This window comes from Trachemys scripta, chromosome 21 (genome assembly GCF_013100865.1).
Source record: "Trachemys scripta elegans isolate TJP31775 chromosome 21, CAS_Tse_1.0, whole genome shotgun sequence".
NCBI lineage: Eukaryota > Metazoa > Chordata > Testudines > Emydidae > Trachemys > Trachemys scripta.
In genome coordinates this window covers 17,179,868-17,205,366 of record NC_048318.1, presented here as the reverse complement: position 1 = coordinate 17,205,366, position 25,499 = coordinate 17,179,868, and the positions used below count along the sequence as shown (strand labels likewise).

General features: G+C 63.0%; 1 protein-coding gene across 4 annotated transcripts; it reads right to left on the bottom strand.

Annotated features, from left to right (window-relative positions):
• Positions 1 to 297: 297 nt before the first annotated feature.
• Positions 298 to 25,004, bottom strand: SIDT2 (SID1 transmembrane family member 2). 4 transcript variants are annotated; one of them, XM_034754606.1, is made up of 28 exons: positions 24,291 to 25,004; positions 22,322 to 22,443; positions 21,531 to 21,695; positions 21,086 to 21,131; positions 20,569 to 20,670; positions 20,358 to 20,441; positions 19,795 to 19,894; positions 19,289 to 19,354; positions 18,595 to 18,688; positions 17,746 to 17,804; positions 17,035 to 17,046; positions 16,517 to 16,588; positions 16,115 to 16,189; positions 15,533 to 15,595; positions 12,711 to 12,829; positions 12,067 to 12,140; positions 11,677 to 11,743; positions 10,961 to 11,034; positions 10,539 to 10,662; positions 10,156 to 10,273; positions 9,462 to 9,598; positions 8,966 to 9,074; positions 8,254 to 8,330; positions 7,243 to 7,289; positions 6,555 to 6,660; positions 4,126 to 4,236; positions 3,515 to 3,628; positions 298 to 2,480 (listed from the first exon to the last, which is right to left on the bottom strand). In XM_034754606.1, exons 1-28 carry the CDS (start codon positions 24,477 to 24,479, stop codon positions 2,418 to 2,420), a joined length of 2,589 nt encoding a protein of 862 aa, XP_034610497.1. In that variant the 5' UTR covers positions 24,480 to 25,004; the 3' UTR covers positions 298 to 2,417. The 4 variants fall into 4 exon arrangements, with proteins under 4 accessions (XP_034610497.1, XP_034610499.1, XP_034610498.1 ...); XM_034754608.1 differs by lacking the exon at positions 15,533 to 15,595; XM_034754607.1 differs by lacking the exon at positions 17,035 to 17,046.
• Between the last annotated feature and the right edge of the window lie 495 nt (positions 25,005 to 25,499).

The following is a 25,499-nucleotide window of genomic DNA, read 5'->3' as shown; positions in this document are numbered from 1 at the left end:
CTCCCCCTTCATTCAAATACCCTGCAGCCACTCCTAGCTGACGGCTCACTGTCAGGAGAGGGGGCTGGACCTGGGTCTCTCTGGGCCTTGCTGTCTCATGTCCCTGGTCAGGGTGAGGGTTTCAGCAGGGGTGTTAATGGAGGCCAGCCATCAGCACACGTGGAAGTTGGTCCATTGCAGATGGAAGGGGAAGGGCTTAGCGGCAGGTCTGACAATGCTAGGCCTGCGGTTGAGTGGCTAACACGGAGGTATCTGGGCCCCTGCCTTCGTGGAGCAAGGAGGCAGGAGACTCGTGAGTAAAGTGCAGATCAACTTTTTTATTGTTTCATTCTCTTCATTTGATGGCCGAACCGTTCTTAGAAAACATGGTGCAACTTGGCTTAGTAACAGTGTACCTGGAAAGTCAAAATATTGTCAATGCATTCAAGAAACCGGAAAACTATGGACATTCAAGTGACACGACCCTTCTTCTGGAGTGGGAAGAGGGCGTCTTCCCCTGCAATGACTGAGAAAGCACCATTCTTAGCCTTTTGTTGGGTAACCAAGGCACCCCTGGGCCGTGCACCACAGAACCATCTCTGATATGTTATGTAGCTAGAACGACAGAGGACAGAGTCCTGGAGTGGAGTCCAAATTTGAGCCTAAATCCAAACAATTCTAAGATTAGAATACAAGCTCAAACTTGCAATGTAAACAGCCAGCGGGCTACCAGAGAAAGTTGCTTAATAACAACCTTGACACAGATGTGTGTTTTGACACCCCACGTTCAGTACACGTTAGCCAGTGGGAGTCCAAGATCCCACAAGTCTTTATCAGTGGGAGGAACTAGACACAGTTAGACTGGACCTACATCCCCCTGCAAAAATTTAAATAAAATAATAAAAATTAGGCACTGAAGAGAGTCATGAGCCCATGTGCTTCTAGAACCGAGATGCAGCTGCCCCCGGCTGCTCTCCCGCCTCTCGGAGGAGCCTGTGCCTGGGGGACGGTTTGGACGTGCTGCACCCATGGGGATGGCGTCCCATTGGCAAGTGGTGTGCACGGCGCCCTTCCTCCTCGGGAAAGGCCACAGTTGTAAGAATGATAGCAGCAGCACCTTTACAAGAGTCACGTTCCTTGGAGACCGGACAGCCCATCTTCCGGCTGTGGGGCAGACCTGCCTATGGTCTGTAACACTGGTTAGAGCCTGGGCGGATGGGAGGAAACAGCGAATACCAGTGAAGACAGCAGGGATGGTAGCTACAGCCCCAAGGTGCTAGGGCTAGGAACTCCCTTCTGGGCCTACCTCACAGCTCGTGAGGCCTGGGAGAACAGCGCTGGAATGACAGCGAGAGCCCAATGTTTCAGAATCACCTTTGCGCTGTTGCCATGCTCAGACCCTGCTGTAGGGCCATGGAGGGCTTTAGGTGTCCCCTGCTCCATCCGCGGGGAGGCCGTACAGACTGGTGGGGGCAGTGGCTCCCTCCCCTGGACCGGACGATGGGTGGGGGTGATGGGAGGTGTGGGGGACCCAGTGAGCCTGCAGAGAGGAAGGGCCTGTTCTCAGCCTAGACAGGGACACTTATGCCAAGGACCGGCGCTCTCGCTAAACAGCCAGGCCGGAGAGGAGCTGCCCAGCTCGGTAGCAGCCTGAGGGGAGCCTGACTGAACTGCACAGCTGAGCGGGCCGGTCCCTGGGCCGTGCACCAGGCAGATTTCACTAGGTGCTGTGCCGGTACTGGGGGGATGGGAGAGGGCTGAATATCCCCTTTGCAGGGGATGCAACGTTGCTCCCTCCGTGCTCTGGCCAGTACTCCGTCAATGCTAATTGCAGGTGGAGGGAGTGTTTTCTAGCTTGCCTGACGTTTGTTCTGAGAGGTTCCCTGCCTCCCACTGGCCCCAGAGCGCTGGGGGAAGCTGGATGCTGGCTGGCCAAGGAGGAGCCAGGCCTGTTAGGCAGAGGTCCCCGTGGAAGTCCGTCTCGGCATGGCACTGTGGTGGGGACAGAGATGGGAGAATGGCAGTGCGGTGAGAACCTGGAATCACCCCCACGACGCTGCAGGACCAGTAGCCCCAGCAAGGCAAGTCTGACTGGGCCTGGCCCCATCCTCACACCTCTCTGCAAGCCGCGCGGCGGTGGGTGGGTGTGTCGGGCCTGCCCTGCAGCCCCTTCAGCAGCTCAACAAGGAGGTGATGCGCTCAGGTTGGCAAGGCGTCGTCTGAGGGTTGGACGACACCCTGGCACACAGGAGGCGGCGGGGGGGCATGAACTCGAGTCCGACCTCCGAAGAAGCCCCCACGCCTGGGATGTTTTGCTATGTCCTCATGAGCTCCCCACCACGAGCGTCCGCTACACCGGAGACCAGGGCTGGAGGCAGCAGCTAGGCAGGAGGCCCCAACTACCAAACCCCAGGCCAGGTGGTGTTACGGGAAAGGGCCTAGAAGACATAGATTTTGTCCCGTTGGACGCAGTCCAGGTCATCATCCAGCGTCAGCAACACCTGCAAGGGGACAGGGCCATGGTTAGGCCAGGGCTCAGCTCGAGGACAAAATCCTTCCCCACTGCTAGTAGACAGTGTTCCCCCCACAGCCCCTGAGTGGGGGGAGGGGGAGGGAAGGCAGGGTGCTGGGGGAGACGGGGAAGGGGAGGAGGGCAGGGGGCTGGGTGGGGAGGGAAAAGGAAGGGTAGGGTGCCGGGGAGAGGAAGGAAGGGCAGGGTGCTGGGGGGGGCAGGAAAGAGGAGAAGGGCAGGGTCAGGTGCTGGAGGGGGAAAGAGGAGAAGGGCAGGGTGCTGGGGGAGACAGGGGAAGGGAGGGAGGGCAGGGGGCTGGGTGGGGAGGGAAGAGGAAGGGTAGGGTGCTGGGGGAGACGGGGAAGGGGAGGAGGGCAGGGTGCTGGGGGGGGCAGGGAAGAGGAGAAGGGGAGGGTCAGGTGCTGGAGGGGGATGGGGGAGGGAAGAGGAGAAGGGCAGGGTGCTGGGGGGGGTCAGGGAAGAGGAGAAGAGTAGGGTGTTGGGAACCTCTCTGACCCCACATTGGTGTTTTTGGATAAGTAGAGCTGGTGCGGGTGGGGGTGGAATTTATGATTTGTTCAGCCCCATCCCCCTTTCAGCACAGGGCCTGGCCCAGACGGGAGCCTATGTCCCAGCCGGCAGAGGGGGCCATGAGGACGCTGCAGCGTTAGGTGGACAGAGTGAGGCACTGCCGGCCGGCCCTGGCCTCGCTGGGGCTCTACGGGCAGGGGGCAAAGGGCCGTGCAGGATGTGCGCTCTCGCCTCAGGCTCTGTGGGGGCTGCCCCTGCCGGCCAAGGCTGACGGGTCTCCGGGGAGCGACAAGTGCTTCTGGGGACCCTCCTATGTGCTCCCAGCCCAGGCTGGGAGGGCTGTAGCCTGTGGCTAATGCAGCCGTCAGCCGGGCAGGGGCCGGTGGCGACAGCAGCTGACAGTGTGGGGACCAGGGCGATGGGTGCGGGGGCAGAAAGAGCCTTTCCCGCTGGGTGAGCTGGCCCAGTCGTGCTGGGGCTGGCAGGACCTACCAGGAAGGAGCCGAACAGGGCAATGGAGGAGAGGAAGTGCCAGATGTCGTGGTCATCAAAGAAGCTGAGCAGGATGCAGTCTCTGTTGTGCTGCCGGGACTCGGCCGGCGTTTTCTGCAGAGGGGACAGAGCCGGTGCGTTATCTCCGGCCAAGCATCAGGGCCGGCTCCGGGGTTTTTGCCGCCCCAAGTGGCGGGGAAAAAAAAAAAAGCCGCGAGCGGCGGCAGCTCTGCCGGGCCGCTTTCTTCTTTAGTGGCAATTTGGCAGCAGGTCCTTCCCTCCGAGGGACCCGCTGCTGAATTGCTGCCGAAGAGCCCGACGTGCCGCCCCTTCCCCTTGGCCGCCCCAAGCACCTGCTTGCCGAGCTGGTGCCTGGAGCCGGCCCTGCCAAGCATGCTGCTCGCCTCCTCCCCGCGCTGCTCCTGCCCAGGGCCGTGCTGCAGCCTAGAAGAGCAGCAAGTCGAGCAGACCGGGCGCTCGGGCCATGCACAATGCAGTGCTCACTGCCTGCCCCATAAAGGGACCCTCCAAGCAGGAGACCCCCCCAAGTGTGCACCAGACACGTCAACCCTGAATAGTCAAGGTCCGGGCTGGCATGGGCCACCACTCACCTGCCAGGTGCTCAGACCCTGGAAGAAGAAGAAGAGGGCGAAGCCCCACACCACGGAGGTGAAAATGATGCAGAGCAGGGGGATGAGCTTGATGCGCTCGCCGCTTCGGAGCTGGGGAGAAGGAGAGAGAGCAGGTGAACGGTGACACGCAGAGGGCAGGAGAACAGCGACGCCTGGCTCACGCACAGGGCAGGGGGCACACACATGGGGCAGGAGAACAGCGACGCCCAGCTCACACAGAGGACGGGGGCACATGCAGAGGGCAGGGAACGGCGACACCAGACACACGCAGAGGGCACACGCAGGGGGCAGGGGAATGGTGACGCCCGGCTCATGCACAGGGCAGGGGGCACACGCAGAGGGCAGGGAACTGCGATGCCCGGCTCACGCAGAGGACAGGGGGCACACACATGGGGCAGGGGAATGGCGACACCTGACACACGCAGAGGGCAGACAATGGCGATGCTCGACACATGCAGAGGGCAGAGGAACAGGGTGATGCCCGGCAGATGCAGAGGGCAGAGGAACAGGGTGATGCCCGGCGCATGCAGAGGGCAGGGGGTACACGCAGAGGAACAGGGGGATGCCTGACACACGCACAGGGCAGGGGGCACAAGCAGAGGAACGCAGACGCCCAGCATATGCAGAGGGCAGGGGGCACACGCAGAGGAACAGGGGGACACCCGGCACACACAGAGGGCAGGGGGCACACGCAGAGGAACGGAGACGCCCAGCATATGCAGAGTGCAGGTGGCACAAGCAGAGGGCAGGGGAACAGCGATGCCCGGCACACGCAGAGAACAGAGGAACAGGGTGAAGCCCGGCAAACGCAGAGGGCAGGGGAACGGCGACACCCAGCACATGCAGAGGAACAGGGTGATGCCCAACACACACAGAGGGCAGGGGAAAGGCGACGCCCGGCACACACAGAGGGCAGGGGAACGGCGACGCCCGGCACACACAGAGGGCAGGGGAACGGCGACGCCCGGCACACACAGAGGGCAGGGGGCACACGCAGAGGGAGAGGAACAGGGTGATGCCCCGCACACGCAGAGGGCAGGGAAACAGGGTGACGCCCGGCAGACGCAGAGGGCAGAGGAACAGGGTGATGCCGGGCGCATGCAGAGGGCACACGCAGAGGGCAGGAGAACAGGGTGACGCCCGGCACATGCAGAGGGCAGAGGAACAGGGGGATGCCGGGCGCATGCAGAGGGCAGGGGGCACACGCAGAGGGCAGGAGAACAGGGTGACGCCCGGCACACGCAGAGGGCAGAGGAACAGAGGGACGCCCGGCACACACAGAGGGCAGGGGGCACGCGCAGAGGAACAGGGGGACGCCCGACACACGCAGAGGGCAGGGGGCACAAGCAGAGGAACGGAGACACCCAGCATATGCAGAGGGCACACACAGAGCGCAGGGGAACGGTGACGCCCGGCACACGCAGAGGGCTAGGCACCTTCCTTGGCACATGTGGGGCCTGGGACAGGCTCCCAGGAGGCCATGCCCATGTGTTCCCCAGTGACAGAGGCTTCTCTCCCCACTACCTGGACAGATAATGGCTGGGGGTGGTGGTGCAGGTACCAGGGCTCTGGGGATGTTGGTGAAAGGACTAACAGGCCCTGCTCCCCCGCTGGGGCCTGACTCTGGGGTAACCCCAGAGCTCAGTTACTCCCCGTTTGCCCCAGAGCTCTCCTGGGGTACAGGCCTGTGATGAAGTGGGACTGTTCTTAATGTTCTCTCTGAATACTGTGTGGGTGCCTCAGTTTCCCCTATGCATTTCTTAAGTCTCTAGGTGGTGGGGAAAGGCCAATGCGCATAAATCACTGACACACTGTCTCCCTGGCAACAAAAGGCCAGGGCCCCTTCCCCCCTGCGAGGAAATAGCTAAAGGTGAACAAAGAGATCAGGTGACCTCCTGGCCAGGAAAGAGACAAAGCCCAGAGAAGGAGGGGCTGGAGGGAGTTTCAGAGTTGGAGCTGGCTGGGGACGAGGAGTGAGGGCGGACATGGGTGGGTGTCTGGCTCTCTGAACCCCATAATGGACCCGGCCGAGGGGTCCCGTTCGCCGCCGTACCTACAAGCTCTGTTTTAGACCGTGTTCCTGTCATCTAATAAACCTCTGTTTTAGTGGCTGGCTGAGAGTCACGTCTGACTGCAAAGTGGGGGTGCAGGACCCTCTGGCTTCCCCAGGACCCCGCCTGGGCGGACTTGCTGTGGGAAGCGCACGGAGGGGCATATGCTGAATGCTCCAAGGGCAGACCCAGGAGGTGAAGACGTGTGAGCTTCTTGCCCTGAAGACAGTCTGCTCACAGAAAGGAGACTTCCCCAGAGTCCTGCCTGGCTTTGTGGGGAGCAGTCCCAGAGCATGGCCCGGGGGCTCCGGGACAAGGCCCCGCTCTGTCCAGCCGAGCCCCCAGCCTGTCCCCCACCTTCATGATGATGTAGAAAGCGAAGTAGAGCAGCAGGTTGCAGATGCCGATGGCCAGCAGGTAGGAGGCGAAGTCGTTGGGTCGGACGATGAGTCCGTAGGCAGCGCTGCGGGAGGGAGAGGTGGGTTAGGAAGGCAGCAGAGGGGGGCCCCCGGCTGCAGCATGGCAGAGACTGGGGCAGCCCCATGCCGGATATCGGCAGCAATTCTCTATGGCCCCTGCTGCACCCTGCACTACCGGCAAGACGAGCAGGGTCTCCTGGAACGTAACCTGGGGCGCCTGCTGCATCCCGGGGCTTGCCCAGTGGGAGAGTAGGCAGGGGAGAGGCGTTCGCCCAACTGCTGTCCGGGGCAGCTCTCCACGGCTGCCGCTAGCGAGCCACAGTGCGCTCCCTCTCCAGGGCGCTACACCCTGCTTCGCCCCATGGTGTTCACAGCTGACACGAGCTGTGTGTTCTCAGCCCAGCTCCCTGCCCGGCTGCATGGTAGCACTGCAGAGGGATAGGCCTGGAACAACTGAGACCAGCAGGTCAGGGCCGGGGCTGGCATAGCAGCAGGGGAGGGCCTGGATCGAGGTGTGTTGGCAGTGGTGGGAGGGGAGCTCTCCTGATACCCCCTTTCCTTGTACAGAGCACTCTCCCTCCGGGCAACCTGGGCCTTGTCCCCCCCCCATACACCCCCAGACTTACAGCGACCAGTTGATGATGTTGCCCATGACCAGCAGCACCATTCGATCCTGCAAACACAGACAAGGAGGGTCAGGGGAGGGGGCGTATGCTGGGCTAGTGGTTCGGGGGGACCCTGTTTTCATGGCTCAGAGCCGTTAGAGCTGCCATCTCCCAGACCCACTCTCTGCCCCAGGGCATGGTGGCTCAGCCGTTCTCTGGCTGGGAGGATGCTGGTCCCAGGGAGGGGGCAGGGAGGGATCGGGAGGCCCTGACCACAGCGCGAGCTCTGTGCCTGTGGCGGAGCTCAGATCACCTCAGCTGGGCCCAGCATCACATTCCACCACAGCCAAGCAAACAGCCTCCCTGGATCCCGCTGGGGGGCAGTGGGGCCGCGGGTCTGGGCTAACTGAGGACGGGGGGCTGAGAGGGGCCGTGCTGGATGAAGAGGGGGAGGGAGGCCTCACGGAAAGGACCCTGGGGGAGTCGTCCGCAGTGGGTATTGAATCTAGGACCTCGGCTTCCGAAAGCGTGGTGCCCTACTGTCCGAGCTGATGCCCCAGCTCAGATAGACTAGGCAGGAGCAGGCCCCCGAGCCCCCCGCGAGGGGTGGACAACATGGCCACTGGCTGGTCACCTCTGGGGCAGGCTCTTGGTTTAGCTCCATTTGTCTCCATCACAGAGCCAGGCCCAGAGCGGAGTACGCTGGGGATGTGCTGTCAGAGGGGGCTGGCAGGGGCTCAGGGCTGTCATGCCCTGGGACTGCACGGTTGCACTGGGATGCAGAAGCAAAAGGGCAGATTTGGGCCAATGGTCCATCAAAGCATCCTGCCCCCGTGCTGGCTGGATGCGTCCCTGTGCCTGCAGCACGAGGCCTTGCCGGAACATCCACCGTCCAGCAGAGAGAGCTCTGGGCCGGCCCCGGGGCACTGCTGTTGCAGCTAGTCCTCCTCGCGCAGTGTTAGCCAGTCACGGGCTTGTACCGAGAGTCAGGGGCCTTGGGCGCCTCAGGGCTGAAGTGAGCCGCTCACTCACCACGTACATGGGCCCACTGCACTGGCGGATGCAATCTGTGTACAGCACGTGCACGATTCTGCGCGGTATCCCGGAGTCTGCAGAGAGAGAGAGGCAGCGCTAGAGCCGGGGGAGGGGGCAGCAGGCCCTTCCCAGGCCCATCCTAGCCCAGCAGGGCATGGATTGCAGCCAGTCCCATCCGAAAGGGAAGAGGCCTGAACCCTGCGCTCCCAGAGCAGCAGTCCGGCTGGAGGGAGGCCAGCGTGAGCAGAGGCTGCCCGCACAGAGCAGTGGGGGCTCCCCCAGCCCATCACACAGCCATGAGGGTGGGCGGAACAATGCCCCGTTCATGCCCCTGCAGTGAGTCCCACCGCCAAGCTGGCTTGGCTTTCAGACCAAGTCCCCAGCGCTGCGGGCTCATCTGAGCAGGGCCGGCCATGCTCGGCCCCACAGGCCCCCGCGTAAGCGCAGGCGTCTCCTGTGCGAGTTGAGCCGACAATGCCCAAGGCGGGAGGGAGCCAGACTTGCTCTGCGGGTGCACAGAGAGCCCTGGACGTGGGTTATACTAAGCAGGGAGGAGGGCTGAGCAGTCACTTGGGTGCAGGCGTTCTAGCGCCATGGACCACTTAGGCCGCGACGCAGAGCCAAGGACCCGCGCTGGGCTGGGCTGCCTGTGGTGCCCATGGGGAGTCTGGCTCTGCCCCCCATCCCTGTCCCAGGGGCGGGGCCTCACCGAGTTTCCAGCGGCCCATGTAGTAGAGCTGCGTACTCAGCAGCAGGGTGGCGATGATGTGGATGATGGAGAAGAAAATCCAGAACATCATGTTCCCTTTGCCAAAGACCTGTGGGGAGAAGATGGGGTGAGCGGGTGGGAGACGGGGCTGGGGCTGGTCCCCAGGGACCAGGGGCCCACGACACAGGCATCAGAGCTGTGGTTACAGAAGGAGCCGTCAGCACCAGGGAGCTGAGAGAGCCACAAAGCCAGGATTCATGCCCGAGTCCGGCCTGGGGCAAGGCAGCCTGAGTTTTACTGGGGCAACTGCTGCCTTCTCCGGGTGTGGGGTTTGCTGGCCAAGGACCCACCGGCTCTCAGACAGCTCAGTCCTTAGTCCCTCCGCAGACAGCCAGTAACGCGCCCACCTGGACTTAGCCGTCTGCACAGGGGGCACCAGCGAGCTCTGGGCCAGTGGCTCCTCCCCCACAGACCCGGCTCCGGGGCTGGCACTCACCACGCCGACGACGGAGAAGAAGATGACGATGGCCAGGCAGGCGTAGGCGCTGTACGCGCTGGCATTGATGTCCGGGTGCCGTTTCTGATACAGCTTCAGCATGCAGAGTCCCGCGATCATGTACATGAAGGAAGTGTCTGCAAAGGGACGGTGGCCAGACTGAGCGAGGGGCCGGGGAGGGGCAGGCTGGCAGCCCCTCGGCATTGCACGGCCGCAGGAGCCTGGGTCCTGGCTGCCGTGGGAGGGAGAGTAGGGCAGGGACATCTCAGACAGGCACGGCGGGAGGAACCGCCACGTCTGAGACATGGCTCAGAGACAGAGCTGGACTGCCGAGCCGTGGGGCCGGAGCGGTGCTGCACATCCCTCTGCTCGGAGCACAGCGGCTCCCTGAGCTCACCGGGAGGTGGCTGGGGGCTGTCTGATGCCGCAGGCTGCCGCGCAAACCCTCCCAGAGCTCCACCGGAGCCAGGGCCCATTCCCTGCCAGCACCACAGCACTGTGGCAGCTGGGTAGGGCCGGGAGAGAGGGAGTCTGAGGCTGGGAAGGGGGTGAGCTCAGCGGGATGAAGCAGCCAGCAAACGGGCTGCGCTGGGCGGAGAGGAGAGCCCCTGGCAGTCACCCATAGTCCAGCTCCGCGCTGGAGCCGGGCAGAGGGCGGGTGTCACTGCAGGGTCAGGGAGCCCCGAGCACTCACCGAACTGGAAGTTGGTGTAGTTGGGGCAGACGTGGTAGCAGGCGCTGAGCAGCCCCTCCATCATGAGCGCCGTGCCCATGGCGTAGAACAGGCCGAAGTGCTTGGGGATGCCACACTCCTGGGAGGGGGAGAGGGAGGATTGACACGCCCGCCTCAGACAGACAGATCTGGCCAAAAGGCACCTGGGCTGAGCAAGCCCGGCTCCCAGCTCAGGCCAGGGGCAGCCCCCCTGGGTGCCCCCCAGAGGAACTCTCCCCGTCAGCACCCAGGCCCTGCCCGCCCCCACCCCAAGGGCGCAGCCCTGCCCATCCCAGCCAGCATCACGGGGGACGGCGATCAGCCAGGCTGCAGGCACAGGGCCGGGCGCGAGGGGCGGTGCTCACCAGGGCCTGCGTGTCGTTGCGCATCAGCGCCCGGTTGTAGTTGATCTCTCGCTGCAGGATGATGAGCAGGAAGAGGAGGCCCAGCAGCACGTAGCCCAGGTTGCTGAGGATGTTGTTGAAGGCGCTGGCGGGAAGCAGGTCAGTCCAGGTCACCGTCACAGGGCCGGCTGCGTGGCCTGTTCCCCAGAGATCGGTGCCACGGAACAGGGCACGGCCCCCGCCCCGGGCAGCAGCACCCTCTGTCCCCACCCGCATCCCAGCCAGAGCGCCACGGTTCACATGGGCTCCCCTCCCCGGTTCTTTGTTCGCCCTCCTGGGTGCTACCGGGGGCCCAGCTCCCCACCCCACCCCACCCGTCAGACCGCAGAGGGGCAGGTGGGCAGGCCAGGGAGCGTCACTGCGAGCCCCGCGCCAGCTCTTACCTGAGGTTTCCCAGGGGGTGGGCGCACAGGAAGTTATAGTAGCAAATGTCCTGATTCCCTGTCACGTTCACCACCTGCAGCGGGGAAGCAAGCGAGACCCTGAAGAGGAAGGGCAGGGGACACCAGCTGGAATGGGCCTCGCACAGCTCACAGCCAGGACTGGGGGGCCCGAGGGGAGGTGTCCCCAGTAGAAACGTGCACTCACCGAGGAGGGGGCAGGCAGAGGACCCAGCGGCACTGGGCGAGTGCAGACGGCGAGGGGTGACTCAGAGTTCATGTGTTCTTCCAGCTTCCACCCCAGGGCTGATTACAACCAGGGCAGGGATGTGCACATTTACACAGGGCATTTGGCCAAGCCTGCCCCTTGGAGAGGCTGCTAAGTGCAGAGGGAGACAATGCGGCACTTCGCTGCAGCCGGGCTGGACAGGGCTGGATCTCAGCCTGCATCTCGCCCTGCGACGCGTGGGCGACCGAGCCCCGCTTGAGAGGGGAGTGAAGGGGCCGCTCTGCTGGGGGAGCGCTTGGGAGGAGACGCCGCTGGTTTCTTTGGCACAGGAGGGAACTGCCCCTCAGCCCGTGGCTGCTTTGAAGCCCAGAGCCCAGCCCTGGGAACTCCCCGAATTCAGGAGATGGTGGAGCAGGGCAGCCAGCAGCCCCCAGGGGAGAGAGCTCGGATACTAGGGCAGTAGGGGGACGCAGGCAGGGGCCGTCCTTACCGTCTGGTAGGTGATGACCAGCTGTATGACAGGGAGGGCGTAGAACACAGCGATGGTGGCAATATTCCTGCAAGAGAGGACGGCACTGAGCCAGGCATGCGCTGGCCGGGGACTCCAGCTCCGCCCCCTCCCTGGGGCTCTCCCCACTGCTCCAGCGGCACCTGTGCTCACCCATCTCCTCCACGCGCTCTGCAGCACCCACTGGGCGGGATGGCGAGTGTGATGCCAACGCCATGGAGGGCCGGGACGCTGATCTACCCACTGCTCTGCAGCAGGGCAGGGCTCCAGGCACCTCCTTAGCTCAGGGGCCGACAGAAGAGTCCCGCAGCCCATCTCCCTACCCCATCACCCCCTCACCTCTCCTCCCTCCCCAGGCCTGCCCTCACTCACCAGAAGTAGATCTGGTATTTCTTCCGCAGGACACGCTTGTCCTTCCGGGCCAGGTCTGCCACGTACAGGTATTGCTGGGAACAGAGGCGGGATCCCATCACAGGCCAGGCGGGGCATGCGGCAGACAGGGGCGAGGGCACCCTGGGAACCAGCCGAGCCTGCGCCACCTGCCGCTGCAGAGCTACCCCTGCCCAGAGCACTGGCTAGCTGCCAGCCGGCAGCATTCCCGGGGGGAATACGGGCTCGGTCACAGCACTGGACGGAGGCTGGCGCTGAGTGATGGGCACGCACCAGACCGGCCAGCACAGGGTTAACGAGCCCATTGGCACATGGTTCTGGGGCAGTGCCTGGCTACACAGGCCTCCCCGCTGCTCCATCACCCTCCGCCCCACATATACCCTGCTCCAGCATCTCCCCGCGGGGCATCGCTCAAGCCTGAGCCAGGGCAGCCATACAGGCTGTGCAGTGTGTTCCCGCCGCCAAAGCGATACCTGGGACGGGCAGGTGATGCAGGGGCCTGCATGTCACGCTCCCCCCACCCATCAGAGCGATTCCTGGGCTGGGCAGGCGACACTGGGGCCTGCATGTCACGCTCCCCCCCCCCGCAATCAGAGCGATGCCCGGGCTGGGAAGGCGACACAGACCTTGGTCCGGATGACATTCTTGTCGGAGTCTATGTCCGCCAGCGTGTCGTAGTCGTCCTCCTCCACAGAGCTGAGGGAGTCCAGGCGGGGCCGGCTGGCCACGTTCTCCAGGGAGCGCTCTGCAAGGGCACAGGGGAACACCAGCGTCAGTCCGGGCTGAGGCCACACACCCTGGGCAAGGCCTAGCCCGCCCCCTCCCCGCAGCCCTGCCGACGGGATCAGACCACGGGGCGACGTGGGCCCCAATCATTCGTATCACGGAGTCAATCAGAGCCATTCAATCACACCCTGAGATCATCCCTCCCGTTCATCGTCCAGAGCTCAGTGAAAAGGGATCGATGGGGCAAGGTGGGGGCAGCACAAACCCCACAACAGAGACCCACCCCACCGCTGCCGGAGGCTCTGTGGCATCTAGCAGACGTTCCCAGCTCTTCAGGGCTGGGGTTCAAGCCGCCGGGCCCCTGGGACAGAGATCCCTGTGCACTGAGCTACCTACGCCCGTCGGGGGAATTACACCCCGGGGTCATTCCGTTCTGATTGGGCTGATCTGGGTATTGAGGATACAGGGACGTGTGCGATTGGTTCGTCATGCTGATGCCCCCGGTGCTCTTTCTGAGGGGACAGGCTGTGTCTGTTGGGGCTGGCGAGGGAGACGGGGCCCCAAATGCACCATTAGAAAGGACTGAGGGGACAAAGGCAGCTCCCAGCAGAACAGAGCCAGGGCAGGCAGGTCCACATGGCTCACACAGCGAGTCACCCTGGCACACAGGGCCCGCACCCCGCAGCGGGGCCCGCTGGGGCATCAGTGCCCGGAGGACCTGGAGCAGGACTCGTGCTGGGGGGTGAGCTCGCCTCAGCGAGCAGGAGGCGGCTCTGACCAGCCTCCGGCTGGGCCTTCGCTAGGAATTCAGGGGCGTTCTGGAGTTAGCCAGGGGCGGTGACCTAGTCCAGCTCAGCCCGCTGAGAAGTGCAGCCGCCCGGCTCCTCCAGGGCTGCTAACTAGCCTTCTCTCCCAGCCATGGCACGGCCACCGAGCTGGTTTCGGGGCGGCATGCAGGGCCGACACCCGCTGCTGAGCGACCTGAGTCACAGGGTGTGGGTCAGGCCTGGCCAGGAAGCTCTGCCGGATCCTGCGAGACGTCACATGCCTGCAGAGCACGGCCCCTTTGGCACAGAGACCTGCTGGCACTCGTCCCACGCTGCCCAGTGCCACGTAGGGCCTGGGTGCCATGTGCAGAGACCAGCGTACAACAAGTCTGTCCCTCGCCTAATGAACCTCTCAGCACACAGTCGTTGGTCTGGCCAATGCACCAGGGCAGCCCCAGGCTGCGTGTGGGTCTGGGGAGGGCAGGCAGTCCTGCACAGCTCGCTGGCACCAGACACTGCGCTCCTGGGGCTGTTCGGTTGTTGCTCTGTCTTGGTCAGTCACATGTCTGCCGCTCCCTGGCTCACTCTGCTAGCAGCTGAGTGCCCTGCCGCTAGCCAAAGGCTGCCGGCCTCGGGGGCCTGACGAGTTTGACCCTCCCGTCTGCCCCCGGCGTGACGCAGGCCAGGGAAGCTCACCCACTGAGGAGCCGACAGAGGACGGGGACGCCAAGCCCTGCCTGAGGCCAGGGAGCGGTGGCCACTCGGGGAAGGCGGCTCCTCCTTTCGGTGTGTAGCCGGGGGCTCCAGGCCTGGCTGTCGTGGCCTTGGCAGGCAGGGGCACGGTGCTGCCCACACAGCCTGAACTGGGCCATTCCGCAGGCGATGCTGCCTCTGCCCCACTGCAACAGGGCCCACGGCTGCCCCCTCTAAATCCACCCAGAACCCCGGCGCCCCTCAGAAAGTGCAGCCCCCAGCCATGGCAAGCCTGGGCAGGGGTCCTCCAGGGCTTCACGTTACCATCTCAGACCCAGGCAGATGTTTTGGGGGGGGGGGGGTGTTGTCAGCCAGTGAACAGTCCAGAAATTGCCCCTCCCTTTCCAGGCCACTGAATGGGGCCCACAGAGCCAGGGCCACGTTCTCGGCTCAGACGGGTTACACCGGGGCGTAGGGATCGGCAGCCACTCCCAGCGCTCTGAATCGGGACTGATTTGCCTCTGTCTGGTCAGGGCACCTGGCCACCTCCCCTCCTGCACCACAACTGGCGGAGAGAAATGGACCATCTCTGCTGAGCGTGTGCAGCCCATCCCCCCCCGCCCTGGACGAGGGACCAGGAGAGGAGGATGACCACGCTTCCCCTGGACTTTCCACCCCTGCCTCTGAAAAGACAGCAGGACAAGCCAGGGCTCCCAACTGACCCCTGTGCTGGCCCTGGGTCTCCCCTCCCACGCCCTCCTCCGCAAACCTTACAGTCCAGCTAGGAGCCCAGGCGTGTTGGGGGGGGGGGCACTGTCTCACACAGAGCACCGCCAGCACCCCTCAGTCCTGACCTGCAGCCCCAGTTACCCCAGCCCTGGGCCCCCCGANCCCCGTTACCCCAGCCCTGGGCCCCCCGACGCCCCCTCACAGCACCGCCAGCGCCCCTCCTCTGTCCTGACCCCTGCCACTCCATTCCTGGCTCCCCTGAGCAGAGGCTGACAAACAGGCACAGTGGAGGGGCCCAGGGGGATGGCTGCTCCCAGTGCGCCCACGCGTTGGAAGACAGGAGCATTATGGGACGGCTGGTGGCTGGAGGGACTGTTCAGTGGCTGTCCTTGGATCAAGGGACGACAGATGGGAGTGAAGGTGCTAGTCGAATGCAGGGTCTGTCCCCAGGTAACGTGAAGCCGAGGGCACCGCAATACATTGGATTGATTCGAGTTCTCCTAGCGCCTTTTCTGCTTAACATCCACATCTACCCATAGCAATGCACAGGTGCCTCATCTGGCTGGAGGGGACGCGTCGCTTGAAGCGGTCCAGCCCTTGAAAGGAAAGGAAGAGTTACTGGGAGGGCGGATGGGGACAGAGCCTTCTTCTGAGAGCCGAGGGGGTCCCAAGTAGCCAGCCAGGCAGCTTCACTCCTCATCTGCTGCCCGAGCCAGACAGGGACAACCCAGTTAAAGGCCTGCCCAGGACACTGGTCTTCCAAAGCGGAGCAGAGTTGGCGAGGGCGAGGCGGAGTTCTGAATGAGGACGAGAGCCTGGGGAAGCCACAGCTCCTGGGGCAAAGTCCTCTCCCCAGAACCAAGCCCTCCCCGGAGAGCCTCTCGCACTCAGGCCCCCGGACGCAGGGGCAGATGTGCACCTCCCCGGCTTGGCGTCACACGGGATGAGCCCAGACAGCGGGCCTCAGACAGGGTCTCGGTGCATGGAGCGTTTGCAGCAGGGATGGGCTCCCAGGCTCTGGGATTGCTCAGATGTGGATTCTGCCGTGTAAGACCCAGCTCCGGCTCGCAGGGTCCGTCTCGCCAGCCAGTCGTTGCTGGTTTCTTGCGTCTCACCTGTGTACCCAGAAGAGATGTCCGTGGAGCCCATGCTCTCGGTGATGCCCTCAGTGCTCAGGGTGGAACTGTTCTCTGGAAGGAGAGTTAGAACAAGGGGGCGAGTCAACGCGGTCAGACGCCCAGCCAGGAACGAACAGAGGGCAAGGAGCTCACACAGCGGGGGGGGGTGTGTGTGTGAGAGAGAGATAAAACACTATTGTATCTGGAGACCCTGGCTTATCCCAAGTCACTGTCTGGGGGAGAGGAGACAAACGAGATTCTGGTCGCAGGCTCAGGAATAGGGTCCAGCCATTGCCAAGGACTGGCGACCTCCCCCGCCCCCAGGGCCCACTCCCATCTCCAACTGGTCCCGGAGCCCCATGCGAGCGTGCGGGTGCGGTGCTCCTGGCTGGTGCTTACCCAAAGAGCCGTAGCCGTAGCCGTGGTAGGGAGGGTGACCCAGGAGGGAGTCCGGGGTGGTGCGCGGATGCCCTGCAAGACACCACAGGAGCCTGCGTCAGGCAGGCAGCAGCCTTCACACACGTCACCCCCAGAGCGCAGGCGGCTCAGGAGAGCAGGGGGCACGTGTCTCAGTGGGGTGAGTGTGGCAGGCTCAGGCTATGCCCGGACAGCCGCAGTGCAGCGTAGCTCTTTGGGCTGTAGACGGTTTCTGCTCAGCGGAGACCAAGGATGGGAGGAACTGGGGGAGGGAGGAGGCGACACGCCAGGATTGTGGGACATCAGCGGAGCTGGGTGAGAGGAGTTTGCACAGCACCCTGCGTCCCTCACTTTAGTGGCTGGCGCTTCCTATGGAGCAAGACCCCAGTGCAGGACCCTGCCCTGCCCACCTCCAGCTGGAGGGCGGCTTAGGGCCAGCGCGTCAGGGGCACCAAAGGGATCTGTTCACAGCCTGTGAAATAACGGAGGCTGACGCTTACCCAGTAAAGACGCTGGGAGGGGAAGTTCCCCAGGAGCGATGCGCAGGCATAGAGAAAGAGAGAGACAGATGGACAGACAGACAGAGTCACTGACAGCAGCAGATCACAGATGACGCGGAGCTTAGACCCGACACACTAAGGACCCGTCCACCTATCTCCCCACAACGCAGGGAGAACTGTGCACAGAGAAAGGGCCTGGCTCTGAAGCTGTGGGGCTGAGCCAGGCCTTCGAGCAGAGCCCGAGTCCAAGGCTGGAGCCAGCTCTCCCGGCCCCTCCTTTCACCCCAGGGGAGTCCTGGCTGCGTGGAAGGGCAGCGACCAGGGAACCAGGGGTTCGGGCTGTGAGCCGCGGAGCTGGCCAGAGGCAAAGGAGAGTGGGTTTCCATTCAAGGGAAATGTTCTATTTCCACCAACCGTTGTTTGCCAAACCCCAAACCTTTGTTTTGTGAAGAGAACCTGGCAGCAAAGTGTCCATGAAAACGTTATTTCACAGGGAGAAAAATAAAGAAAAAACCCCCAGCCGGCTCTGGTACATACTCCACCCCCTAAGGGAACTGGGCCCACCCACAGTCAGCCCCCCGCCTCCAGCACATTAACCAGCAAATATGCATCTCCACTGCCCCCCGGGCTCTACGTGACGGGGCCAGTTCCCAGAGTCCCCCCGTCCGACCCCCGCGTCAGTGCACTCTACAGGCCCTGGCGGGTCCGTACCGGTGTCTGTGGTGGGTGTGTCCATGGCAGCCAGGAGCCCTTTTCTCTTCTTCTGTTGTCTGCAAAAACGCAAGAGAAAACCTGAAACAGAAGGGTCGGGAGGCAGCTCCCTCCTGCCGCAGACCCAGGTCCCGTCGGGCAGCCGAGGGCTGCAGAGCTCAGGCACCTCCCGACCTTGTGTTAACCCTCGTCAGGGGTTGCCCAGGGAAATCCAGCCCCGGCGCTGTCCCTGGCTGGGGCGTACCAGCCCCACACCACCCCCGGCCACCACGTCTCCTGGGAGCTGCTCACACAGAGGGCCGGAGCCAAATGAAGGGCTCACCTAGCCCTGCCCGAGCACCGCAGCAGCCACGGCTATGGCAGAGGCACATGCAGGCTGGGGGGCGAGGAAGGCTGCGTGAGGCTCCAGTAATGGTGACCTTCCCCGTGGCTCTATGGAGACACGGCCGCGCCACGTTCCGACGCTCCCCGTGTCGGTGGGAGGCGTCTCCGGGCTGGACCCTGGAGATAGTGGGGATGCCCAGCCCTTGGTATACAGGGAAACAGACCTCCTATCCTGGGGTGGAGGGGAGGGGATCTCTCATTCCTGGCTGCTTTTTCTGCCGTCAAGGCCCTGGCTCTCAATTCCTACCCTGCACCAGCTGCTCCGTGTCACCGCGCCAGGCCCCGTGGCTACACCAACTAGGAGGGGGAGCTGAAACCCACTCTAGTTTTGCAGAGCCAAGCCCGGCGGTGGCGGGTGAGTGAGAGGGAGGGGAGGGACGAGGTGGGTGAGCTGAGCCAAGCCGGCAGTCCGGTCCCGGAGCACCGTGGGGTGGGCAGCGCGGGAAGCGAGGCGCAGGGACTCACCTCCAGGTCTCACAGCAGGCGATGAGCAGCGTCAGCAGGTAGAAGGAGAGGAAGATCCCCAAGCAGAAGAGCATGGCGCTGACGTAGACCTCGGCTGCGGAGAGAGGCAGCGGGAAGGGGGATTACGGGACAGCAGCAGCCCGCAGAGCCCCACCCAGAGAGCAGGCACAGGGAGTCAGCTGGGCACATAGCCTCTCCTGGCCCCACGACTCCCCCGTGCCCACCATGAGACACACAGCCCACGCTATGTACCCCTCCCTGGGGGGCATAGACCCCGGCTGTACAGGGGGAGGTGGCCACTGCTCATCTTAGCCGCTCTGTTGGAGCCGGGCCTGCTCCGGGCTCATGCCCAGCATGTAACGCCCAGACAGCGAGGGAGACCCAGGAGCAGGTGTGTCTGTCCGTGCATGGGCCCAGCAAGGCCCACTCCAGATGCGGAGCCCAGGTGCTGCCCCAGGCCACGTATGCTCGGGGCCTGCACCACCAGCAGGGTGGAGCCGTTTGTCAGAGCCAGCCAGCCATTCCCATGTGCCTGAGCCATGCCAGGGCTGTCCCGGAGGCACTGGGACAGCCCTGCAAGGACGGTGCCCCATGAACATGAGCATTGTGACCAGCGTTCAGCAGGAAACACCCCCAGCTGCAGACGTAGCTGCTGCAGAGTGACCTGCCGGCCCTGCCCGTGGGAGCAGCTCACAGGTAATAGCAGGCGACACCATCACGTCCAGCGCCTTCTGCCGACTGCCTTGATCTACTGGTTCATCTGGAAGGAACAGAAGGCTGGAGATTAGCCCAGCCTAGATCAGTTGCCTCCTGTCTCCAGGAAAATTGCTCAAAGCAGATGGAGGAGCCCAGCCCTCTGGAACTCCCACGCCCTGGGTCTCGTCCAGCGTGTCACCCGGCCCAGAGCAGGGTATGCCCAGCTGGGGCTGTTGGACCCTTTCCACCCACAGCACCTTGTTGCTGAGAAGTGGCAGCAACTGAGGCAGGGAGAGGGGTCATCACACCCGGGTCAGGCTGGGAACCAGCTTCCACCTGGGTATTATGGTCCCCAGGGCCCCTTGCATGGTCTGGATCCCGTCGCCAGTGCCTTGGGGCGGGGGGGCCTAGATGTCAGAGGGGAGAAGGCTGTAGGGCGGGTGGAGGAGAGGGACTGGTGAGTGGCTAAGCCCTGTGCCTCCCCAGACCGCCCCACCCCCATACCTTTGGCGAAGGGGTAGTAAGGCAGGGGCCCTCCACAGGCCTCGTCTTCCGTTTTCACCACCACCACGACGTAGAAGCTGTTGCTGGGGAAATCCTTCTTCTGGCCCGGCCGCCGGGAATGAGAGGAGAGTGAGTGGGAGTGGGGAGTGGCGGCTCTCCCCACCCGGCCCCAGTGGAGCGGAGAGGCCTGGATGCCCAGGCTCCCCCAAATGAGAGTCTGGCGAGACGGGCACATCGCGAGCGACCCAGAGAGATGCCGGAGCTGGCTGCGGAGGAAGCTGCTCGCCTGCACTGCTTACACGCAGGGTGTTATTAGTGTGGAGGCAGCACCGGAGACACGGGGACGAGCAGAAAGGCCACGACTTGCCTGGACGGAGCCGTCCGGCTAGCACCATCTGGCCGCGAGGAACGAGGCTGCCTGTCGTCTGGCTCAGCACATGCCGGCAAGAACATCTCCAGCCAGCACTGCCTGTCACTAGGGCCACACCAGAGAGAACAGCGAGGCCTGGCACCTGCTGCTGTTTGGCTGGGCTGGGCTGGCCTGGCCTGGCAGCGCTCCCTACCTGCACCGTGATGGCTGCCTTCTTGGTCATGGTCTGGTACATCCCGATGAAGGCCACGTTGTTGTCCAGGTCATAGACGGGGCACTGTGGGGAGGAGAGGGGGGAGCAAAGACTCAGGCGCACAGAGCCTGGACCTGCCCAGAGGTCACCCTAAGGGATGCTGGGCGAGGGGAGCACTGGGAAGAGGAACCCAGCCCCATGCCCCACGTACCAGGATGTCCTGGATGGACATGACGGAGCAGGGGAAGGCCATGCGCGAGGTCACCTTTACGATCACCGAGTCCACACCCTCCGGGAACACGTACTTAAAATACTACCGGGGGGGAGGGGGAGGAAACAGGGCACATTATCGCCATGGTAACACTGCCCTCCCCTCCCCATGCAGTGCCCAACACCCCTTCCCATGCCCCCACCCCCGAAGCGGCACCAGCCATGTTATTCCAATAGAAGGCTGCCCCTCCCCTGCACCTCTCCTCTGAGGACCCCAACCCAGAACCCCTGCCCTGGGAGGCAGGGCAGGGCCATTGTCCCATTGCACCAGGGTGGGGGGGGAGGAGAGAGAGCCAGGAATAGAACCCAGGAGTCCTAGCTCACCCCCCACTATCAGGAAGTGCAAGATCAGAGAGGGCCCCTCCCTCTGGCAACCAGAAAGGTGCCTTTACATTACGGGGAGTCTGTTTTAACGCCCCCCCCCCAATAGCAGCCCCCCAAGCAGAGAGGGGCATTACCTGCGGCTGGGCTGCTGTGGCATTGAAGCTGAACCGCTCGTTTGTCCTGTGCAGAGAGAGCGTTAGAAGAGCAGCATGGCTCATAACGAGCGAGCAAACAGGGACCCCCCATTGCCCCTGCCCGCCGGGGCAAGGAAAACCCCACCCGGCTGGAGCCAGCTATGGGTTGGAGCCACAAATCCCCAGCTCGCAGGGCCGTGAGCAGCCGTTCGATGGGTCCCCAACCCGCCCTGAACGCCTGAGGGGGAGCCCGGCAAGGCGATGTCTGCCCCAGCCCGGGACCTGGCTGGCCTGCGTGGGTCTCAGGCAACGCGAGCGCCTCAGGCGTCCTGCACAGCTGGCTCATGGGAGGGTGCTGGGGGGCGGGGGGAAGGAGGCCCAAGATGTAGGGCAGAGTATGTGTGTGTGTGTGTGTGGGGGGGTGGTTCCTATCTCTATCCCTCACCTCAGCACAAAGTTCTCGACGCGGGTGACCCGCAGCTGGTAGGAGGCGTTCTTCATGGACAGCGTCGACACATCCACATAGAAGAACTGTGTCTCCGACTCGCTCTTGGTCTGGGGCTGGCACAGCGTGCGGCTCACGTTCTGGTACAGGTACTTCCTCTGGAACCTGGCGAAGGCAGAGACCCCCAGGCCGGATGAGAGAGGGGCCTGGCAGCGGTAGCATGTAGCACGGAGCCAGTCCCCACCAGCCTGGGGCGCACCCACAGCCTACGGCATAGTGCACTGCTCATAAGCATCAGGCACAGCTCCAGGACCCTTAGCCCATGGCCTTCCTGGGGTTCGCTCCCTCGGCTGGCCGGGTCGCTGTCCCTACCTGAGCTAGGCAGGCTCTCCTAGTGGCACTGAGGGTGCCATGGGGGGGTCAGCAATGCAGCATCTCCCTTCCCCAAGAGCTTGGGGACAGCCCCTCCTGCTGGTGCACAGGCCGAGCTAAGGGTGCTGCTCTCCCCCTCGGCGGCGCTCGGTAGCTGGACCAGGTCGCTGTGGAGAAGGCTCAGAGGATGAACTAGCAACTGTCCCAGAGCCGCTCTGCACCCAGCCAGCTGGCAAAGCAGGACGTTCTGGGGCAGACGAGGCTACACATTCGAGTGTTAAGGCCATTTTCATGCCATGGTCAGAGAGCTGGCCTAGGTGCCCCCGCCTTCGCCGGCAGGGGGACCCCAGAACTGGGGGGGGGGTGCATGGGTCTTTAGCCCCACCTCAGAGGTCGTCTCTGACAAGGGTGGTACTTACAGGCCCCTGAGGATCAGCGGCACCTGAAACGACACCACCGCCTCCTTCTGCCTCATCACAAAGAGAACCGGCATCTCCATCTGCTCAGACAGCACGTTCACCGTCACCCGGACGCCCTCCGTCTGGGGAGGAAAGAAGGGACATGCTGGCCTTGGCCAAAGAGACACAAGCCCTCCCCCACGGGGCTCAGCTGGGGGACTCTGGTTTGAGCCCCAGACTTGAATTTCTTTCAGCTCCACCGCAGGGGAAGCGGTGGCCATTGGTGCACAGGGCACAGAGCCCTCCCGCAAGGACAGTGCGGGCTCACACTCGGCCCTTTGTTCCCTGTGACTCTTGAGATGCGGGAGCAGCGTGACCTGCCTGGGGCAGAGAACCATCCTGCCTTTTACAGCCAGACACCGCGTGCAATGGGGAATGGAACTCGTGACCGCTGGACCCTGCTGACCGAACAGGAAGTTCAGCTTGGACCATGTCCGCAAACAGCTCCAGCACGTACTCCCCCCAGCAGAGAGGAAAGGTCAAGACACTGCATGTGCTGGGACGGGATGGGTCAGCACTTGGATACTGGGACCTCACGCGGGAGGTTGGGAAGTGGGGACTGTGGGGAGGGGCTGTTCCAGAGGCAGGAGAAGGGAGCAAGGAGTCAGCTCTGGGGGCAGTTAGGACAGAGGGTTGAGCAGTGACGGAGGGCACGGGAGGATGAGCAGCTCAGAGAACAGGAGATGCCAAAGCAGGGTGGGTGTGTGTGTGTGTGTCGGGGGTATTGGCAGGGCAGCAGCTCACTCCATGCACCCTGGGAAGGGATTACTCCCCCACAGGATGTCTCTCCCGCAGATCCGGTCTAGTCCTAGAGACAGCCCTGAACCGAACCCCCAGATCCAGCCACGCCGAACTCTGAGACATCTGGGTGCAAAGCTTCCCAGTCAGGGCAAAATGCCCACTCTGCAGCTGGGGAAGCCGAGCATGTATTTCCTGGGCTATGTGGCCCTGGAATGGGAAAACAGCCTTTGCATCCCTTCCCTCTGCATCAGAAACAGGGACTTATCAGCTGTGAGCTGGCAGTGCCCTTCCAACTACCAGGCCAGAGCAGCCTTCCCAGTTGCAGCCTGACTCAATGCTCAGGGATGGAGATAAAAGGTGAATCTTCAATGTGGAACCTGGCTTAACAACAGACCCAAAAGCGGGCAGTCGCCTCCCACCCTTCTAAACAAACAGCGCAGCCGAGTTTGTGGAAAGAAAAAGTAAAGAGTCACCCGAAGCAACTTCCTTTTTAAAAATGCTGATTTGTGGCTTGCACAGTAGAACACAGAGACGCCCCCAAGACACACACACCCTACCAGGGCAAAATGAACACACACGCCAAACACATCGCAGCCACTAGCTAGATGAAAGGCCAACAGCAAGCACTGGCCAAAGCAACTGTGATCTCAGCTGGAAGCGATGGGGACACTCCCCAGTTGTCAGCCGGGGAGGGGAGCAGCATGGTGAACGCACAGGGAAGAAGGAAGTGAAACTGGGCCAGGAAGCGAGCAGCCTTGCTTCACTGGCCCAAGCCCCGTGGGAACAGAGAACTAATAGCACAACCAGGGGGAGAAGTTTGGGTTTTTCCACCTGCAGTCTAGGGCCCAGGGGGCCGGATTCTCCACTGCCCTGCCCACAGTGCACTCCGCAGGCCGTGCGAAACAGAACCTGATCCAAACAGAGCATCCTGCACGTGCTTGGCTCAGGGGCAGGGCAATGGAGAGTCAGGCCAAGGGACTGTTCAGAGATACACTTTGTAGCACCCTCCAGCAGATCACGAGGCAGGGCCCCCTTTGTGGGCTAGGCAAGGATTATCCCCCCAGCACCTCATCAGTTGTTCGGGGCATGGCCCAACGGTGGGCAGAGCAGTTCACAGGCCGAGGGCTCCGGCAGAGGGACCGTGCCCCCTTGGCTGGTGCTGGGCCTGACTCGGGGGACACTCACTCACCCTGTTCCTCATCACGGTGTGGTTGAAGGTGTAGATGTTCAGTAGCTCGCTGTTCACAAAGTCCATGTAGTTTTTGTCAAACTCAGCCTCCTTCTGGGAGATGTTCTTGGCGGCCAGGGCCTCGGGGAAAGCACCAGCCCCCGGCGGAGCCAGCAGCAGCAGGACGAGGGGCAGCTCCAGGGCCCACATGACTTGATCCCACAGGCAGGCAGCGCGTCTCCCAGGGCTGGGTTAAGGCGGCAGCAGCTTCCAGCATCACCGGGGTCAGCACCCTTTAGACCCTACGTTGGGCAATCCCAGGTAACATGGCCCCCCGCCTCTTCCACGCTGCACCTGGCCAAAGGGTGCGGGCGGGAGCACCTGGGAATCAACAGCTCTGCCAGGGGAGCCTGCAGGCTGCTCACATCCAGGAGAAGCGCCTACAGGGCCTCCCAGAGCAAGGGTACCTCCGGGCCGCTCTGCCCCATGGCACCGCCAGCCCCACGGCCGCAGTGGAAGCTGCCCCCCACACGCCCAGCTTCCTGAATGGGAGCCAGTGAGCAGCAAGGCTAGCAGCTTCTTTCCTGCCCTGTCTGTCCAGGGGCTGGGTCCTCTCCGCCAGCCCACTGCAGACAGGCCTCTGCCTGGCCACTGCACCTCGCAGGTGAGGGGCTGCGGGCAGCTGGAGACTTTGTGTCGGTCCTGAATGCAACAAGCCCAGGCTGTAAACACTGAAGCAGCAGGTGACGTCAGGCAGGGAACTGACACACTCTTAAAGGGACAGGCTGCAGAAAATCCTTAAAGGGGAACTGACCCAGACGGCTCCATCCTCCTGCGGCCCCAAACTCAGCACCGGGAGTTGCTTGGGGACAAGATGAAAGACTGTAAGGTCTTCCAGTACATTATGGGCTGTTCTAGAGCCCTGTTCTCCATGCCAGCTGATGGCAGGACAAGGAGTTGTGGGCTTTAATCTGCAGCCAGGGAGCTATAGGTGAGATATTAGGGAAAACCGTCCAACCCTAAGGCTAGTTAAACTCTGGAATAGGCTCCCAAGGCGGGTTGTGGAATCCCCAGCACTAGAGGTTTTTAAGAACACGTTAGACAAGCACCTGTCAGGGATGGTCTGGATAATACAGAGTCCTGCCTCGGTGCAGAGGCCTGGACTGGACGACCTATCGAGGTCCCTTCCAACCCGACGTGTCTACAATTTTATGATACAGTGAAAAAGGC

What these genes read in the sequence shown, in the direction of transcription:
- SIDT2 (XM_034754606.1), bottom strand. Translation starts at nt 24,479, where the DNA reads ATGTGGGCCCTGGAGCTGCCCCTCGTCCTGCTGCTGCTGGCTCCGCCG. An exon ending in AGAATGTCATCCGGACCAAG is followed by an intron (nt 12,141 to 12,710) that starts GTCTGTGTCGCC and finishes CTCTGTTCCCAG; the next exon opens with CAATACCTGTACGTGGCAGA. An exon ending in GCAGTGGGCCCATGTACGTG is followed by an intron (nt 7,290 to 8,253) that starts GTGAGTGAGCGG and finishes CTGTGTTTGCAG; the next exon opens with GATCGAATGGTGCTGCTGGT.